This window comes from Cucumis sativus, chromosome 7 (assembly GCF_000004075.3).
Source record: "Cucumis sativus cultivar 9930 chromosome 7, Cucumber_9930_V3, whole genome shotgun sequence".
NCBI classification, from domain to species: Eukaryota; Viridiplantae; Streptophyta; class Magnoliopsida; order Cucurbitales; family Cucurbitaceae; genus Cucumis; species Cucumis sativus.
Genome location: NC_026661.2, coordinates 14882095 through 14903528, shown reverse-complemented (window position 1 = coordinate 14903528; position 21434 = coordinate 14882095). Strand labels below are relative to the sequence as shown.

At 32.9% G+C, this 21434-nt stretch overlaps 1 protein-coding gene across 4 annotated transcripts in view; it reads right to left on the bottom strand.

The window, feature by feature from the left end:
• Positions 1–5771: 5771 nt before the first annotated feature.
• Positions 5772–21434, bottom strand: part of LOC101206924 (NACHT, LRR and PYD domains-containing protein 5) — a 29050-nt gene continuing 13387 nt past the window's right edge. The window contains exons 8-17 of one of the 4 annotated variants that reach the window (XR_004218338.1): positions 19159–19221; positions 12754–12980; positions 12342–12462; positions 12159–12262; positions 8856–8993; positions 8571–8741; positions 8340–8483; positions 8115–8260; positions 6466–6715; positions 5772–6136 (exon numbers count right to left, since the gene is read on the bottom strand). Coding sequence is in view for 2 of the 4 variants with exons in the window: in XM_031889046.1 (XP_031744906.1) it covers positions 6564–6715; positions 8115–8260; positions 8340–8483; positions 8571–8741; positions 8856–8993; positions 12159–12262; positions 12342–12462; positions 12754–12980; positions 19159–19221 (1266 nt within the window). In the remaining 2 variants the exon portion in view is untranslated. Of the gene's footprint in view, positions 6137–6192; positions 6716–8114; positions 8261–8339; positions 8484–8570; positions 8742–8855; positions 8994–12158; positions 12263–12341; positions 12463–12753; positions 12981–19158; positions 19222–21434 lie in introns of those variants that run through there. The other 3 variants (XR_004218339.1, XM_031889046.1, XM_004139680.3) reach the window with 3 other exon arrangements.

Here is a 21434-nt window from a genome sequence, read left to right as displayed (position 1 = left end):
GTACGAGACTATTGTCCTATTAAAATATTCTTTTCTTTTCAATTATTTACTCTTTAAATCTTTTTTTTATTTTATCTCTAAACTCCTTTCTTCATTTTTCCTATATAATAATACCAACCTTTTAATTCTTTTTTATTTAAATTTCAATCATATACATATTCAATCCATCTCATCTTCTTTTATATATATATATATATATATATTTCTACATAGAGTGTTCGGTTCACCAATTTTAAAAAATTAATATTAAATAATTCAACTTCACCCGCTTAGAAAATGTTTACTACTTAAGTTCACGTTTCTGTCTTTTTTTTTCTTTTCACTTCTTTCTAGGGGTGTTCAAAAAAATCAGGAACCCAATTAACCCATATATATCCAACCTAATCAGTGAGGGTTGAGTTGGATTGGGTTAGAAAATTGGAGGAAAAAAAAGTTGAGTTGAGTTACCCTGTTGTGCAAGTAAGGGGTCAGGTTTATCTGTCCTAATCCGATTATGTATGTTTGTACCTTGAATTACAATTTGTTCATCTTGCATATTGAAAAACAATACGGAATTTTGTCTAAATTATGGAAGAAAAAAAACCTACCAACCCAACCCAACCTCCATTTTTGGGTCGTGTTGACTCTTGCATATTGCACTCAATAGGGTTCATTTCTTTTTACCAACTCAGATACTTTGGGTTGGTCCCTAATTTTCCTCCCACCCGACTATATGTACACCCCTATTCCTAAAGTTTTTTATGACTCCATCCAGTAACTCCAATCAATAACCAACTCCCACGACAATCATCACCAAGAACATTGATGTATGGAAGTCTGTCAAGACCTTCAATCAATCAAATAAAATCTATAATCTTTGATCAAGAATATCAATTAACTGGTCTTAGTAGCAAGATTGAGTCAACCATGCATAGCGTAGGCGACAAACATACAAATGTATGTGATTAAGATGTGAATTTAGTATAGTTAGCATTGCCCATCCCGTAAATAATACCCAAAAACAATCATCAATATCTCATAGAATCTATAGAAGAATGCTCAAAATCGACTAAACGTCCTCCCTCGCTTAAAAAATCTTTAAATCCAAAGTTAGTGTATATAAGAAAAATAGCTTCACTTTCAATTGAGTTATTGTTGATTGGAGAAAAGGAGATTTGTTTGATTATGAATAATGAATTCATATTTATTGTGTAAAGATATGTTACTTTATTTATATATATATATATATTGATGAGAAATTAAAGTATAAGTAAGAATGAATTTAGGAGACAGTATGATAAAATGAAGGAAAGTAATTAAGTTTTCATGGAATTGGAATTTTGTTAAATGTACTAGAAATGGCGTTGTTTGAGTGTTTGATGTAATTATTAGGGACCTCCATAGTGATTGGTCCAATTAAGATGTTGACACCCCCACTTACACCCACTTAAACTTTTAACTACTCTTGCTTAATACTTCTATGCACCCAATACTCTTTTCTTTCTTCTTTCCTTCTACTCTACATTTTGCATCAAATTTAAGGATTATTGATTTTTGGAAAAATGTGCTACTTAATTATGAACTCTTTCCACATCTAAACTAGCTACATTTAACAAGTTTGAGTGAATTCAATAATATATATATATATATATATATTTAAGTTTCAAACCAACTACCACATAACAAAAGTGTGGTATATGTTAACCGTCCATTCGTTTTTTCTTCAAAAATTTGAAACTTTATGTCTTCGCAAACATTGATCCAACGTAACTATATTACTCCCTAACCTTCTCTACAAGTTAAATAACTACCCTTTTTTTAAAAAAAAAATTAAGTGTATTAATCTAAGATTTTAGCAAAATTTCAAGTTACAAAAGAAAGAATAACGATCAACATTGTTTTTAGTTTGGGCCACCGAAAAGAATGGAATGGTGCACCTTATTAGTATATAAGTAGTAACTTTCAACTCTTTTAAACATTTCTTAACCATACTTTCATGCCCTCTCTTTAAGATATTTCTCATTTATACGTGATATCGATTAATTGATCATATCATTCTTTTATGCTTTGGAAGTGTTTGCAACTATATTGTTTTTAAACTTTTGAAATTGAAAATAAAAATACAAAAGCTATTAAATGATATAGAAATAAGTTGTATGGTATGATGATTACATTATTTGCTTTTGTTTGGTTATAGAGGGAAATAATAAGCAACAATATAGGATACTACATGACATCAGCCACACTCATCCATCCTTGTGATTTTTTTTTCAAAAATAATTATTTTAAGAAATATTTTTAAACATAACAAAAAAAATATATTTAATTTTTAATTTTTGAATATTTCGTAAATAGTTTCGATATTATCGCTATCTATAAGAATTTATTTTATTTTATTTTTACAAATTTTCATTAAATTCCATTTTTAGTCCTTATTTACTTTAACATATACACTATACTTTTATATATTCTATGGTATGTGCTTTTATATATTCTATGGTATGTGTGTTTCTATTTATGAAGTAGATAACTTCTTGAAGTAATTAAACTTTATTTCTATAATTTGGGAGTTGAGAAGGGTTATGTGGATTGAAAATAAATGAATTTAGATTGGATTTGTAGGATATTATTATATTAAGAAGCAAGAAGACAAATGAGGAAAAATCATTATAAAAGCTAAGTCATTTTTTAACTAATGAGAAGATGCTTAATTATCTGAACATTTTTGAAAATGAAATGAATGTGGATGGAGAAAGGAGAAAATATAAACCTAATTTAATTTAGTTCTAAAGGGAATTAGCATCTCACCAAACTCATGATGGTGATTAGGGGATGTTTTAAATGGATTTGTTTTGCTAAATTCCAAATTAAAATTTTAAAAAAAAACTTTGTTTTGATTTTAAAAATATCTCTAGTATTTTTAAAATTTTAATAACTACACTTTTAATACTTACAAACTATTCTTGAAATGGAAATCTATTATAATTTTAGATTAAAGTTGGGACTTGAAATGATACAACGATAGTAGTAATCCGACTACACTATTTTAAATCTTAATTTTTGTCCAACGTAGTTTTTGTAATGTTTATGAAAGGTTTAACTCTAAAATGAAAATTATATTATTGCAACTATTTTTTGTATAGAAAATTGAATCGTTGACCTCTAGAGATAAAAGTCATGTAAATACGAGTGAATTCAAACTCATTTTGACAATAATATTAAAAAGGAACAAAAACGAGAACGGTTAAGCTATTCGAGTTTAAATTAATAAATAAAATGAAAGAAAAGAAAAGAAATAAGATTAGTTGAAGTTGAAGATAAGGTGCACCAAATGAAAAGGTTGGTTGAATTGTCATTCAAAGAAGTGGGAGTTTTAGAGAGTGATTATTTTGTTTTCTTACAAAGAAAAAGGTTACCTATTTAAACATATAAAACACATAACAAATAATATATATATATATATATATATATAAAAGTATGACTCAATACAATGATACACACAACTCAACTACTTCTTTTGGACATTTTCTTCAATCATTTTTATATGAAATATAATATATATTAACATTAAAAAAAAGCTCATCTTCACTTTTCACTTTTGCTTTCTTTTCTTCTTTTCTCCCCTTTTATCTCTCACTTCTAAAGAGTACTGTTTCCAAATGTTCCCAAGTATACAATAAAATCTTACTTCCTTGCACCTTTCATTTGTGGTGTAAATCAACAAAAGGGATTGATGAAATCACTTAGATCGAGTTTGTTTGGATTTTGACTAGGAAATGTTGGTTCGATTTATAGGTATTATTATAAATGTTTCACAAAAACAAACACTTGAGGTAAGTAAAAATTCATTAAATGTAGATACAAAAGTTGAAATTGTTTATAACAATGTGGCAATAATTTGGAACGAAAATTTAAACTGACACATCGTTTCAAATAGTTATAACATCATTTCAAAGGTATGATTTTAGCGAGTGAAGCAATATAAACAAAAAGGTGTATTTACTTAGGTTATGTTAGGTTGATTGAGAGGATTTAAGAAAATTTTAACTTTTTGTGTAAAGGTAAAGTGAGTAATGTGAATAGTTTTCAAAATAATTCAAAAGGAAAAAAAAAAGGTAAAGGTTGTTTAGAATTACAACACAATTAGGTGGAGAGAAGTTATTGGAGAAGTTGCAATAATGTTAGAATGGGACAATATATAGGCAATAGCATCTTATTGTTGGGATTTTGAAGGTTGAAATTGGACCAATTAGCCCAATCAACATCCCTCAATCTGATAACACAATTATGATTTATGCCCAATTAACTTATTACATTAATTTAATACTTCATCAATATATTAAAAAGAAACTTTTTTTTAATTATTCAAATTCATTGAATTATGCATTCATCCCTTCCTAATATGTTTTGGTGTATTATTGATGTCTAATGTTCCGTAAGATAATTGTTTGATTGTTTATGGAACTAACCTACTCTCTACAATTTCTTTGTTTTTATTTACTTAACTGTCACCATAAAGTTTCTTTTTTGATATACACACACACACATGATACATATAACAAAAACTTCCTTTTTAACCTTCAAATTTTGAGAAATAAATACATTTGATTACTGAATTTTTTTAATGTGAATTTTAGTTCAAAGTTTGTAAGAACAAAAAGGTTCCTAATAGTAAAATACCTGTAAAATTATCTCTTCTCTTCCTTCTATTTTCCCCCAACCTATGGAAATGTTGTTATTATTTTTTATTAAATTATAAAAAATTCCATTGGCTCAAAAGAGACCCTAAAACTTTTTCTTTAGACGTGGACTATAATGTCTTTCTTATGTTTTTGTGTCGATCCCACCAAAAGATTATATGAGATTTTGAAGAAATAGATTAAAATTTTATGAATCTTACAAGTTTCTCAAGTGCTAAATGATATACAAATTGGCCATTGTCTCTTAAAATTACTCAAGATTTATACAAATTAACTTGAGGGTTTAGGGTTTAGGTGTGTATAGTATAAGCAGCACTACTATGTTGAGGAGATGTTGGTCCCTAGTGGGTTGGGAGACATTTATGACCTTTTTCATTTGATCAGAAGAAAATGAAAAAAGTTTAGTATAGAGATTGATATGATTGGTGGCTGTCATCCAAACAAAATGAAATAACAGCAGCCTTTGTTTCTTGTCCTACCAAAAAAGATAAGAGAAGCTTTTCTGGTTCCAATTTGGTTATACCAAAAAATTCCCCCACAGGAATTTAATCATGTTTAGTTCTAGGGAGAGGCTAATTAGGTTCTAAAACCAACAATTAAAACAATTTCTTATTCTATGATTAAATTTGAAATGGAACATTCAATATTGGAAACAATTTATTTTAGATAGAAGGTAGGAAGGGACATGCAAGTGAGCATCTAATAAAAAAAAACACACAAGAATAAAAACTTGGATAAATTGCAAAAATCACCCTTAATTACGATGGTAGTTGCAATTATACCTTTCAACTTGTAAAATTAAATATGAATCTTTTAAATTTATCCAAAATTAAAAATTCAACTCTCGAACTTACATAATTAGTTTGAGATTATTTTACTAATGATGTAAGTTTGAAGATTAAATTTTTTATCATTTGTAGGTCAAAGCTTGATGGTCTAATTTTAACACTTTTGAAAGTTTAAGGGTTCAATTGTTATTATTAAAAGTTAGAAGATTTGACGTTCCATTCAAGCTAAATACCCCATAATGCCACTGAAACCAGAGTCAAACAAAGTAGATACGACTATGAGTATGGGAGATTCTACAAAATATAGATGGGAGGTGATCAGTCTATAACCTTATTAGAATTTCGAAAAATTATTCAACTACCATACAAGTACTTGAAGAATCAGTGGTTGTTAATTAGGACATGCAGTTACTCGAGCAGCACCTCAATAGACAATGGTTACTAACTGTTCAATGCAGAATTTCTACACTACAATAAAACAATAGGACATATTACATACAATGAACAAAGTTAAATAATATAATTACCTTAGCAGTTCTTTGTCCAGATTTCAGTGAATGTAAGAGAATCTAGCACACAGAAGGCCACAAAGGTTTAGGAGTTTCCTTGGTTGCAACTGCACTCCCCAAAGCAGAAATTTCATCTTCCCATTCATCTACAAGAGAGAACCTGAAGCACAATGACAGCGAGAAAAAGAAAAAAAAAAACATAATCACACGCAAAAGTATAAAATAAAATATAACATTGATTGTAAATCATTCTTGAGCCACATAATTACATCTTCAAAGCACATTCAGCCACAATAATTGGTGGCAAGGGCCTGACACAGAAGGTCCTATTTCTATAAATAATAATCAATGATATATGTTTTCTACATACATTATTTCTTTACAGCTAAATGCATTTACCAATAACTGAGCATAATCAAGGATGCACTATCTGCTTTTACTACTAGAAGTGAAGGCAAAAATAGTTATAAATAAAGCAAAAAAACTAACAATGTCAAAGACAACTTGACAATGCATGTTGGTGGGTTGTAAATTGAGTCCCAATAATTTCCTTAGCTTGAATAGTCATGATACCACAGCCAAGTCAACTACGGATCGGCGTCATAAAGTCCATCTAAATTTGGTGATGATGAATATATTAAAATTTTCTTGACACTGTTCTGAAACTCTGCAACCAGTGAATCTTGAGCCTTTTGATCATCCCAATTATTTCCCCTCAAGTCCAATAGCTCAAGTTTACCTATATTTTAAGACAAAGCCTTGAGTATGATATCGCTCCGCAAACATAAAGAAATAGCATATCATAAATTCTGAAAGATCATATTATACTCAGTAGCTTACATCAATAAATAACATCAGTTATCTCAGGCGGCAACAAACATTTAGTTCATATTGAAAAATCTTCTTCCAAGGCACTAATGTTTGTGTTTGGATATGTGTAACTGCCGAAGCAGAATTCATGAAAACTGAGAGTTCAATACATTTGTAGAACATCTAAACTGGAAAATTTGGGATATAATTTATTTTCAGGTATATTTTCATTGAAAAATAAAATGAAAGAATACAAGAGCATATAAAAAACGAGTCCATCAAAATACCCCTGCTAAAGGAAGGAGTTCCAACTAAGTAAAACGTTACCAACAGAATAGCTACAAAAGAAGTTTTGAAATTGAAACCCCCAAGGGACACATGAAACTTCACTAAGAACCAAACCTCACAAGGGTCCTGTCCCTTCCTTTGAACACTCTAACATTCCACTCCCTCAAAAATCTCATAACACTGCATACAACCCTGCAAACCACAGAAAAACGGCCTCTTGGGACACGGAGCTACCAGGGAAACAAAAATTATACATCCTTCTTTGTGTGTATGTGTGCTGTTTTGTGATTACTAACAGTTGCAGCTTTTAGTTTAAATGTTTGTTTCTTAGCTCTATGTCCCCTTAGCCATTCATGAGCTTTCATTATTTGATTTTCTATCCAAAATAAAATCAAGCAATTAATGAGTAAACTCCCAAGTATTTTAAGGAAGCGCCTAGAAGTTGCAGTAGTCCAGAAGCTTATTCCAATTTTTAAGGAGATGGGCGAGAAAAAAAATGTAGGATGCAGCCTGTTAGAACACTTGCTACAAGAACAAGATCTTAATTTATTATAATGAACTGTATGAAAATACAAGATAAACCCAAGTATAAGGCACTTGGAACCTCCCTCTTGAGTACTCTCACCCAAGCCCTAAATCACTACATAGAATAATCCCCCCTCTCACTTACCCTCCCTCCATTTATAACAAGATGTAACCACCCTAGTAACCACACTTGCACAACAACTACTAGTAACTTCCTAATTATCCAATTACCCTTATACCCCTACCCTATATTAATCTAATTACCCTTATACAAGGTAAACCCATGTATACTAATCTAGGTATCTAACACAGCCTCATCATTTGATGATCTAGTAGGAACACCAGCCCTGAGAAAGAAAAGAACAAGGACAAGGAGGATACTGCAAAGGGTAGATCACCCAACCCAAGCCTTGAATGGTTTTAAACCTCAAACCAGATACATGGCTATAACAAACTAACAGGAAAAATTCAATGGTAAGGTGGTAACTTAAATTTCATACAACTTGACAATGTACCTTTAGCAATTTTCAGGGCAGAACGTATGATGTCTAAGGATTCAACGGGCATTAGATTGTAAGATGCATTGACAGAAACAAGATCTGATGCCCCAGACAAAAGCTTCAACAAAAATGTTGCTATCTCTATTCCACCACGATTTTTACTACAATAAAAATCATTTATATTTTAGGGCCATTTTGAAAAAAGAATAATGAAGCAGTTCGTAAATGTTAATTTTGAACCTTATGTTGATGTTCACAATATTTGACCCCGCAGTTACCCCTTCAACTAAATCCTGAAACCCACATGGACCCAAGCCAATGCCTTCAACATTCAGTATTTGAATTGATTTCCCCATGAAAACGCCCAAAGCTCCTGCTACCGAGCTTCAAAACAAGAGTACACACCATTCAAATATTTGATTGGAAAATATAAGATAGTGATGATTTCAGGCTATTTTCAGATATACAAACCTTCCAAGGCTATTATCTGCAACAGAAAGAGACCTCAGTGGTTTCCTTAAAGTTGACAGCACATTCAAGAGTTGCGTGACTCCATCACATGAAAGCTCACAGTTCTCTAAATTCAGATCAGCAAAGGGACAGTTTCTTTCAGAAGCTTCAATAAAATAGGGGATTAAATTCCTGTAAATCCACAAGGTTGGAAAAAACTCGCCTATAAGAGAGCTAAATAACATACAATAATAATAAAAACAAATAAATACATAAATAAATAAAAACTAAAGAGGTAAGAAGGACCTGATTCCATCATCCTCAATAGGATTATCACTCATATCCAGGAACTCCAAATTTGGTATATGAAACAAAGCATATCTTAGGTTATCTGCATCATCTTTCTTTAGCCCATTTCCCCTAAAATAAGAAAATGATTCAAATCTGCACAAGTAGCACCAGAAGAAAACTACTCTACTAAATTGCAAATTTTAAACAAGATGTGAAATCAAGATTATTTTAACTGCATCTTAATAGGTCATGAGATGTACAACATCTCTCTCCTTCTCTCCCTTTAATATAGAGAATCAACTTTCAATCAGTGCAAGAACAACTTAGTGATCCACACACAAAAATAAGGACCAACTCATTAATATTATTATTATTATTTATAGAAACAACAACTTTCATTGAGAAAAATGAAAGAAAACACGGACGCGAAAAAACCAAGCCCACAAAAGGTGGAGGACCCCCTATAAGAAAGGGATCCAACTATCAAAATCATGTCTAAAGGATAATTACAACAGATCCTCAAAATTGAAGCCCAATAAGAAACACAAAATCAAACAACCCAAATCTCCCTACTCCCCCTTTCAACCCCTAAACATCCTCCTATTCCTCTCATCTCACAACACCCATAAGATGTCACAAACACAAGCACGCCACCGAAAACCGTTTTTCTCCCTGAACAGCGGATTGAGGAGGAATTCCTTGATCATCCTTCTAACAGTTCTGTGACAAGCATATGAAATGCCTAAAGTCTGAAAAAAGGCATCTCAAACGCAGCTTGCCAACTCAAAATGCCAAAGAATGTGGTCCAAGTCTTCCTCCGCCTTTCGACATAGAATACAGCAGAAAGAACCAATCAACGATGACAACTTCCTTGAAAGCCTATCCAACATGCTGACACGATTGTGAAGAACCTGTCAAGCAAAGAATCTCACCTTTCTAAGGACCTTAATCCTCCAAACCAACAAGAATACCACCTCACCCACGGGGGAAGGGTTAACTAGACACTAGGAGAAAAACTTACACGAGAACCCCTCCAAAGGACAAGGGCTCAAACCCTCACACTTTCCTCCCAAGTAGGAAAGAGTGACTCTCAAAAAGGGAAATGAGAGCCACCACGTCTGTTCTTTCCCTATCAAAAAGAGCACGATGGAACCCAAAGGAAAACGAACAAGAGCTCCCCATCCAAACCAAAAAATCAGTCACAAAATTATTTTTCAAAGACGACAAATAATACAACCGAGGGAATAACCCAAAGGTCTTTCCCCCACCCATAGGTCTTCCCAGAAATACCTCCCTCTTCCCTCCCCCACCATACAACGGACCCAAGAAAGAGCTTCAACTTAAGGTAACATAGTATAAATGATAATTTTAGAACAAAATTGAACCATGATTTATGTACATAAAATTTGTCCAACAATAGATCAAAAGTCTTTATGATCAATGAAAGTTATTGAATGCATGAAAGAAATTCTCTATTAACAAAGACTTGGCTACAAACTAGGAATTAAAAATACAAAAAGGAAACTAAAAATAAATTAACCAAGCTTTAACCAAGATTAAAATGATTTACCATAATCCTACTACATCATATTCTATTCCTCACTAAAGCCCTCGTCTTTGAATTTCGAAGTTCAAAACTGAAAAAAATCAGGCCTCAGTTTCCTATGATTGGAAAAGGTTGTTCATCATCAGAACATTACTGCAAACAAAATAGTCCAAAAATCACGAAAACAACTTCTCTTCAATCACAAATCTGTTCAACAGATTCTTGAACAAAAAATGTGGGAAGAACATGTTTGAAGAATGATGTAAAGATGTAAAAATGAGGGAAGATTGTCGAAATCCCTGCCTACCTTGAGAAGATTCATCTTGGTTTGGGTTTCGTTAAACCATATGGTTCAGGCATGGGTCAAATCCAATGTGTAAAAAGATTAGATTTGTTGCCAGTTGGATCACAATCATACAAACCTTGCAACAAAAAACAGTAAATTCATTGGGAAGGTCAGGTTCTGGGTTGGGTCATCTTCAGGTGGGTTCTACATTCCCCTCTTCTTCTCGTCTTCATCTTCCTTGTCGCCTTCTATGCACTTGATTACACAGTGTTGATTAATTCGCCTTTTCCTTTGTCGTTTTTTCCACTTTGTAAAAGACTGTAATTTGGGTTTCTGTCTCACAGAAAGTCTTTGTTGGCATTTTTCTTCATTGTCGATAATGTCTTCTTCATGTGTATCTTCCACAAATTTCACTTCTTCAACATCATACTGGTTCTGCAATTTCACCCTTACATCTTCCTTGCCTTAATTTTTGGATTTTTCATCTTGTTTGCTTGACACTACTTCACATGAATTTCGTAACTTCTAGACTTTTGTGTGCACCATTTCACATCTTTGGGAAATTTTGATAGAACACTGACATAGTGTTTCTATTTTATTGATATCTCAAACAAAAAATTACAATATTAAAGAACAAACAAGTAAAAGAACCCTAACCCTCTGCCCTTCCTTTCTTTCAAGGAATGTTGCAGCCCATTAACTTCACCAAAATTTTCATGTCTTTCTTCCCTCTCCAACTTCCTATTTATAACCATCTAACTGCCTTATGTAACTAACTACCCTTAGCTCTATCTAAATCTAGGTGTCTAACAAATTTCTTGAGTTATCTTGAATGTTTCTTTCAAAATCCACAATTCTAGCCCTTTTGCGATATGTCGTTGAGATATATTTCTCTTACCTCCTTAGAACTGTTCAGATGTATTTCTCAAGGATGTCAGACTTCATCCAATCCCTTTCGGAATTCCTCTCACTTTGTGTTCTCATCCAAAAACAATCATGTTCTTGATCGATTTCCACCTTCTCTTGTTGTGTTCCATAGCCGAGACAGAAGTTTTGCCCTTGAATATTCTCCTAGCATTGAAATCCTCCTTCTTGAACAATGCTTGATAATTTTCTTCCTGGGGTTTCCCTTAGACATGCCTTGTTTAGTAACGAGTATAGCTCAAAAAGCTCGAGCGTTGACGGCATTAGTTTCTCAATCTTCCACCAACAGTAGTCAACGTCAGCTCCAATACCAAATTGGTATGCTCTAATAGGATAAAAGAGGAATTTTCTTTTCTCCAAAAATTAATCAAAAGTATTTATCATGAATGAAGGTTACTGAGTACATAAGGGAAATCTACTTTTAAAGATTTGGAAAGAAACTAGGAACTAAAATACAAAAATGAAACTGAAAAGGAGTTAACCAAGTTCTAACAAATATTAAAATGAATTTACCCCAATTCACCCTTATCCTACCAACATTACAACGAAGTATCTTTGGTACCTTAAATTGAGAACACGCAGTGATTGCAAGGATTTTCCAACCATAGAAGAAGCCTGAAGGCCGGTCAAAGATCTTCTATTAAAATTGGAGAGCCATCCTGTCATCTACAAAGTTCTTGAAAAGTTATTGCATCCGCTGACTCATAAGAACCAAAATTTGAAAAGAAAAAACATGCATACTTACTTTATTTTCCGAAAGATCAAGGACAGATAAACAAGATGAAGCATCAAGAAGAGTGTGAAAGACAAATTTCCCAAAATTTTTACCCAGGTCGTTATCACAGAGTTTGAAAGAATATAAATACCTGAAATAAATAGCAAAAGTAGTTGGAGCCAAGTTTTAAGAAAAAATGAAAAAGATGTAATCTATGGGCATTAAGCAATTCAAAATAACATAGAAGCCCGTGCAAGGAACTCTTTTAACTTTCCCAAACGATTGGGTAAAAAACATACAGCAATAGGGGACAACCAAGAGTATCATACTGTTGAAGTCTTACCAGCACTCTGGTTGCTTTTATGTTTAACACTTGACACAATATGTTTCCCATTTGTATTAATGAAATGACAAGAGGTGAAATTCAAATTGGTGGAGATACCTTCCTGATGAAAAAAATGATACCAGTCCCGAGGGCAAAGCAACAGGCTCAGTTTCATCAAAGCGTGATCCATTGATTGAGAAGTGCAGTATACCGTGTGTCTTTCTATTATGGATTAGAGCATCGCAAATTGAATTTACAGAAGTTGAAGATAGCTTGCAATGAATGAGTTCAAGGGAAGTTAAAGTTTCCCTGTTTTGGTTTAGAAGTTTGCATAATCCATTAACCTGATCAAATATAAAAAGCCAAGTCAAGATAAACATATTTCCATTGATATTAGAAAAACTACAAGTTATCTGAAAAATTACTTGCTACCAATCTACCAAAGAGATTAAAACAAAAAGGAACCCCAAAAACTAAAATTATGTGCAGTATAACTTAAATACCAAAAAAACAATCCATAATTAACATTACACATGCACAAACAAAACAAAACAAAACAAAATGTTCCTAACAGAAATATATTTATAGATTACATAATTCTGAAAGGATTTGGAAAGAGGCACAATGAAGCTTAAAAATTCAAAACTTCCTTCCCCAGGAGTAGTTTTGCTAAGACCCTCTTATATCTTTCATTCATACCATATTCTACAAATAATAAATTTACCAGTGTTGACTCAAAAGATTCTTGTTTCTCTATAGAGCTACGACATCAAAGAGAATTGATGGTATTGCTTTGAGAGCAAAATCAATGATACTAGCATATTAAAAAATCTGAAAATATGCCTTCCACGAATGCTTGTGGTACAAGCAATAGAAGAATGAATGTTAAATTACAAGTTTCGTCCGTCGACTTTCAAGTTTATGTCTATTTAGTTCCTTAACTGTGAGACCCGTACCTTAGAAAAGGCAAAATTTGACTGTTAAAGAGAAGACGTTTTATCTAGTGCTAGGCGATAAAGAAACAGGCGTTTAAAATTCTTGGCAAGATGAGGAATTAGGCGAGGAAACCTTAGAATGCAGTTAAGCTAAAGACTAAGTGAGAAGAAGTAAGGAAACTTGTGGGAAATTTCTTAAGGATACTTAATGGGCTATGTGTAGAAGATTAAGTTAAGCATGTTTAAGTTAAACCTTAAGGTTACACGTGCACTACTAAGGGGGCGTTTGGGGTGTGGAGTGGGTTATTATAGTCTGTGGGTTATAATAGTCTATGGGTTATTACAATCTTTGTTTAGGATGCATATTATTATAGTTTAAGTTATTATAATCTGTGTTTGGGGTGCAAATTATTATAGTCTGGATTATTATAATCTATGTTTGGGGTGCATATTATTATAGTCTGAGTTATTATAATCTCTGTTTAGGGTGTAGATTATTATAATCTAGGTTATATCAAAAGTGATTTTTTTTCACTATTCTTTATTCTTTTTTGCAATACACAAATTTTTAAAAGTTATTTTATTCAATCTTGTTAATTATGTTGTTCATTTAATAAATTAACTATAATCTCTTGCAATTTCTTGAACGATTTCTTTCATATACCATATTAAACCACCAATTCACCCAAAAGTTTAAACTAGTGGTTGAAGGAAAATTTAATTATATATCACCAACACTCCCCCACACTTGTGGGTTTGAAATATTTGAGAGACCCAACAAGTGGAATCAATTTTACCTCACTTGAGGGCTTGAAATATTTGAAAGGCCCAACAAGTGGAAATCGATTTTAATTGGGGAGGAAACGACAATGTAGGGGCTTGAATACAAGACCTCCCTTGACCACCTATTTTGATACCATATTAAATCACCAATTCACCCAAAAGCTTAAGCTAGTGGTTGAAAGCAAATTTAATTATATATCACCAACATACCGCAATTGTTAAAGTTGAACTAAAAGAAGAATATATTAAAACAGCAATTTTAATTTATTCCTTTGGCTAGAAGCTCTTTTATTATAGAGTAGTTTAATCGTGGGTACACACCCTACCTTAAATTCATAAATTCTATACCAAATTACTTGCATAATACTCTAAATTATCCATCCCTTAATTACTCAGCCCTTGAAAATAAAAGCTCTAATATTACCTCAATTGCTTAGAAAATCGTAATCAACCAAGCATTTCCTCCTTCATTTCCTATCTATTCCTTTAAATAGCAATCATGATTTCCATAAAAATTTTCAACACTCAACTTATCCACATCATATACGGATTACTAACCATATTATGTAAAGCAATTCCTACTATGAGTGTAAATTCAAACCTCATTATTGCATGTAAAAATGGGAATAAGAGAAAATTCTTTAATAAATATTTGTAAAGCATTAAAAGATTTTCATGTATTTTTCTAATACAATTGAGGTAAGAGATTTACACCATAAATCTCATTTGCCAATTAAGTCAAGCTTAATAATTGGATGATTTTATCTACTCAAATTCTATTAATTACTTATTATAATATGACAAGTAGGATTTTGAAGATTAATTTCAAAGAAAGAATACACACCAATTATCAAATTGAGTTATATATCATTTAACTATACCTTGATCGTCAAGAACAAAAAAAATTATTTTTAGTTAAAAGTATACACGATATCTGCACTAATCCAAATAATCCATACCATTATTGTACTAAAATTAGCATGATTATAAACTTTGTAGAAGATAGATTTTGTCATATATTTATAACATCATTCACAAAAAATTAGAAAAAAAGGAAAAAGTAAAGTTACCGTAAAATGTAAAAAGAAAAATGGTGTTATCCCACGGTTGAAGGCACAACCCAAAATTTGGAATTTGAGATATGTTTGATATCCATTTCAGTTGCTCCTAAACTTGGAACTCTCCATTTCATCAAAATCATATTTTCATTTTCTTCTTCAATAGCTTCCCAAGCTTTAGATAAATATGCCCTTCCTAAAACCCCATTTTCATTCCTTTTTTCCTCTGTTTTTTTTGGGCCCAAATATATCTGTGAAACCCAGAAATTATTGAACCCAAAATTTGAATCAATTTTATATTCTTCAAATCCCAAATCCATAAATCCTTTCAATTCTTCAAATTCTAAGTTTGACAAACTCTTATTCAGAAAGAAACACATATATGTTTTGGTTGCATTTCCTAAATATACTAAATCAGAAAAAGAATGGCAACAACATTGTAAGAAAAGAAAAGAAAAAAGAAAGCACAGAGGAGAGAAGAGTTTTTTATTTCCATGTCTTCTGCTCTGTTCAATCATAGCGATTCATCATCTTCTTCTCCTCTGTGTCGTTGCTCCTCTTCCGATTTGGTTTTCCCTTCTAATGCAGACCTTCAATGATCCTTATTCCCCTAGTTTCTCAGATTCCACCATTGATATTCTCAATTTCATTCTTTCTCAATCTCAACAGAACCAGCAGAGAAGGAGAAGTAGAGAATATGATGGAGAAAAAAAGAGAGGAGAATTTGAAGATTTCATTCAACGCGGACAAAAAAGAAATTGCAATTCAGAGAAGAGAAAACGAAGGGAGAGAGAGGGAGAGATGAACGACGGGAAGGATTGAAGGGGGATTAAGATAGTCAGCACGTGGAAATTGGGAGGAATTGAAGGGAGGATTATGATACTACGTGCGTGGAAATTGGAGGATTGAGATAATCAAATAACCCTGATCTTTGGTTTTTCTTAACCAGCCGGTCAAACGTGGAGTAGGCTATAATAGCCCACTCCATCCCACTCTAATCCTTGGGCCAAACAAGCCCTAAAAGTAGGAGCTGGTAAATTGACAAGAGTTTAAAGGTGATCAAGCCATTTTATGACTAGTATAAATAGAGGTGAAGGTTAGATAATTCAAGAGTGTTACTCTGGAAAATTGAAGAGAAAAGTTAAGTGTGGAAGTGTTGTTGAAGTGTTTACGCAAGAAGAAGAACAAAAGAGCATTTGGAGTCTGAATTTCTAAGTTGGTGAGTTTTTCATCAAAAGTATTTCATACGATTGAAAGGTTTTCATTAGTCTTAGGTCTGAGGATCTCATTCATTCAAGAGAAAGCTCGGACTCAAGTACTCCCCTATTATCTTATGGAAGGACTATTCGCTATTCTAATATAGAGGAGTAGTTCTATTTGATTCCTTTCTATGAAAAGGACTCCTTCTCCTAGGGGGGGCTCCGCTCCTGACTCTTTTAAGCCAATAGAATAGGCCGTGTCCTGTCCGAGATTGTGGGTCGTACCTGGGTGAACTCCTTTGGTCTTGCCTTCAGACCCACTAAGTTTGAGAGTCTCAAAAGGATTACCCATATCGAGAAAGGGCCCGTGCTGGTACCATTGAAGAGTCAAATCCCGCCCCTATTGATTTGAATAATGATTTCAATATGAATGTTTCTAAAGAAATTTGTACGAAAGCTTATGCTATGTTTCAAAACATGTTTTATATGATACAAATGATTGTGAAATGGTGTTTAAACCATTAGTCTTCTTCCTATCTTAGAGCTAACTGCTATGTGCACATAAGGAGTAAAGGCAGCCATGTAGAGAAGGTCTATATGGTGGAATGAAACCAGCCAATGCATAAAAGATGTGTATGGTAAGGCGGTCTGAGCAATAAGAATTTAATCAGGGTATTCTCGAATGTTGATAATGAAAAGGACATCTCAATAGTTTAAACGCGAGATGATAAGTCTTATCGTAGAGAATGATTCAAATTCTTGGTGAAAGGAACAATTTATGATTAATGTGTGATATATAAAATTTTATGTTTACGTGAATTAATTACATAGATGAGCTTATGAAAGGGGGCGTTGGCAAAAATAACAAAAAAAATTATAATAATAGGGCCCATGTCACTACATTTTCTAAATCGCAAAAGAAGCAAAGTTAAAAGCGGATAACCCTTTGATAGTCGTCTAATATCATTACTTGTCATATTCGCAATATGCAAAAAGGAGGTACTATGGGCTGTTTTTTTCTACTTTTTTTTGTCATCTGATGCAATTTCCCTTTATGAAATGTATTCCAAAAAGGTTTTCTTGAACTTACTCACTAAGTCTTTCGACTTATGTTTTAAGTTTTCACCTTCCAGGTATCAGGCGTTAAGGCCAAGTAACGAAAGGGTGAGAAGCTTGCTAAGCAAGAAGAGGCTGTTAGGCGTTTAATTTAATCTTAAAGCATTGCTTGGTATCTTGTTAGTGTTGTAAGCTGGTTGTAAAACATTTGATTTAAGTAATAAAAGTTTAAGTTTTGTCACTCCTATTGTGTTAAATGTTTAGAGTGCCTCAAGTATATTTTTTAAGTGTAAGAAGCCAGACAATTAAGGAAAGCTTAAAGACCTCAAGTTGAGTATTTTTGGCATTTAACGCGTCAAGAATGCTCAAAGTCATACCGTGTCTCGCATGACTAGTAAGGTGGTGTGCGGGGTGTCACAATCGTAGCGTTTCAACCTCGAGACGGACGATTGTGCGGCACTTGTTCTAACTCACGAACAAGTCAGCCGATCAAAATCCAAGAGTTGTGGGTAACGTCGATGTATGTCCTAACTTTCCTTTGCATTTTAGGGAAATTTTATTTATAAAACGCGGGAAAGAAAGAAATACATTGAAATAGACGTTATAATAAGCATTAAAGACTGTCAATTGCAAGGAAAAAGGGTTGCTTGCAAAGAGTACAACTAATGCTTGGGCGGGGATTCAACTGGTATGCCTCCCCTATAGTACATTTTGAACATTTTCTTCTGGCAGGCTTGCATATGAAAATGCCGAAACGTCACACCCAAGCTTTATGACCTAGAATGGAAAGCAAACACCTAAACTAGTTATGCAAAGTAAAGATGGGATAAACTGGGGGTAATCGAAGCATATAACCAAAGGTAAACACACTTTGGAAAAATATGTCCGTGACACGGGGCAGGGTGTGACATTAATTTTTAAAAGTGTCTAATAGATTACTAAATTTTAAAATGACCTAATAGATTTCTCAACTTTCAATTTTTGTGTCCTATAGGCTCTTGATATATTCAAATTTATTAAAATTAAAGTCTCGTCCAACCGCTAGTTTTTGAAAATTAATCTTATAATATCTATTTCTATAGAGGATGGACGGAAAATTGGAAGTTCAGATCTTGTACAGTTCACGACCTCTAATTGGAGCAGCCTTCACATATTTTTTTGTAACTATACCACTCTCACGGGGGCATCTTGTTCCCTTGCCCTCTAGGTTGTTTTTCTTTTTCCTTTTTTATCAAAAAATGAACTCCTGTTGTTTAAAAAAAAACTATTTATATATATTATACAGTATTGATCAAGACTCTTTTTAAGGTTCAAGAACTAAATTTGTAATTTAAACTATAATAAATCATGAACCTCTTCTCAATCCTTAAAAGTTAAACCACACAGGACAACAACTAGGACTCAGCAACCAACTAGGCATTTTCTTATCCTCATCTTATATGCAAATGCAAATTATCTATTAATTCAAATATAAATAAGAACTGAGCTCACTTGCTCTGGGAATCTGATCCACCTTAACAGCAACGTCTGCAATCTGCAGCTCCTTAATATATGCTGCAACATGGTAGAAATAGGAGCTATGAAAAGAAGACAAGATAGCAATACAAGTAGCTTTTCTTACGAAGGTAATACACAAAAGGTCAAAATAATTGTTTCACAAATAAGTTCTAAAGAGACTAGGTTAGTCCCACTTGTCTTACAGACAATGACAATTTTCGTATTGAAAAATCAATGGATGTGAAGGAGATCTTTGCTCCCCTTTTATTTTTTATAATGCTGTTAAGGGTAATAGCACAAATACATAAAGGAATTCGATTAGTTTTAGCAATCAAGTGCATAATTGGGCCCTTCCACTCTAAAGGAGCTTACCAATTTTTTTTTAAAACAGAAACGAGCCCTTTCTTAATATAAATGAAAGAGACTAAAGCTCAAAGCACTAGATACATATACCAAGAGTAAAGAGGACTAAAAGAACACATATGACATACACCAAGACAAGAGAGAACATACAAAGAACAAGACCTTCTAGAACCCAAGCAAAACAAGAAAAAAAAACAAAGAAAAGTTTTTTATTTTTTATGTTTTTGAAAGGAAACGAATCTCTTTATTATAAAAATGAGGCAGAGCTCAAAGTACAAGATGGTTATACAATGAGCAATTAAAAAACTAGGGATCAGTGGATGCTCCCGTACATCTCAACTAGTCGACAATGGGGTCAAGGATTTTCCTTCCTTCTAAAAAAGGCACTTTGAGGAGGATCAACAATGCTTGGCATGATCTTCTTAAGTCTTTCAGCCAATACTTTTGCCACCAGCTTTTAAGTCAAAGTAGTGAGACTTATTGGCCTGAAATCTTTCACCTCGGAAGCATCCACTTTTTTCTTGATTAAACAAATAAAGTTTTCCATTACACAAGCATTGAGCTTCCCATTAGTGTAGAATTCCTTAAAAAGGGAATGGAAATCGCTCTATAATTTATCCCAAAATTTGATTAAGAATTCTGCCATGGATTCATCCAGGCCCAGCGCTTTACTTCTTCCCAACATTTTCAGTGTTGATTTTATTTCTTCTACTGAAAATTCTGAGGTGAGTCTTTTATTCTGGTCATTGGAAACTATTGTCCAGTTTAGAGGTGAAGGAAAGTGGCTAGCTTGTGGAGCTTTTGTGTATAATAACCAATAGAAGTAAAAAATTAAACCTTCAATCTCCACATGTGAGGGAGTTGGAACCCCTTGGTCGTTTACTAATTTGGAAATCAGATTTCTTTTTTTGGCAGCAAGAAACCAATGGAAGAACTTGGTGTTTTCATCCCCTAATTTCATCCAATTTAATTTACTTTTCTGAATAAGGTCTCTTTCCTTTTTTTTGAAAAGGAGACGAACTTCTTTATTAATGATAAAATTTCAAAGTACAAGAGGTATATACATTGAGAATAATAAAGAAGCATAAAGAAAAAAGTCCTAGGGGGATCAGAAGATGCACCAAGACATCTTAACTAGGTTGACACCCCTTTAGCACCAAAACATCATATTCCATATCTAAGCATGAACAAAGCAAAGAAAATAAAAATAGAAAGTGGGAAAATAGGAGCCTAGAATAAAGGTTTTTTATTTTTCTTTTATGGATATGATGAGGGTGCTAAGGGGGTGTCAACCTAGTTGAGATGCTCGGGTGCGCCTACTAATGCCCTCCCCCTATAATCCTCATGTACAGCTTTTGTCTCTCTATTCTTCAATATTAATAATAGCGAGACTCGTTTCCTTTTTTAAAAAAAAAATCTTGATAAAAAATGCAACAAATATATATTTTTTGAAACGGAGACAAGCCTCTTTATTAATAATAATAATAATAAGAGAGACTTAACGCTCAAAGTACAAGAGAGTTATACATAGAGCAAAAGAGCTAAAACAGAAACAGACAATAGCTAAATCAAACTCAACAAAAACAACGAGCTAAACAAAATCCTCTATACTGGAAGTACGAATGAAAACTAGGTACAAAGTAATTAATTAAATCAAATGACAAAAGGAACGCAAAGTAAGCTGACAAAATGCCCACAAAAAGTTTGAAGAAAGCGAAACCAACAATAAAAGTTTGGAGAAGGCGAAACCAATATGGGAAGGAATGCCCAACAAATATTAAAAGTTTGGAGAAGGCCAAACCAACATTTAGATGCAAAGAAACAGTCAAATAATAGGTGCTGGATATTCTCCAGATTATCTACACAAAGGGGGCAGATATGAGGTGAGAGAACATGGGAAGGAAGTT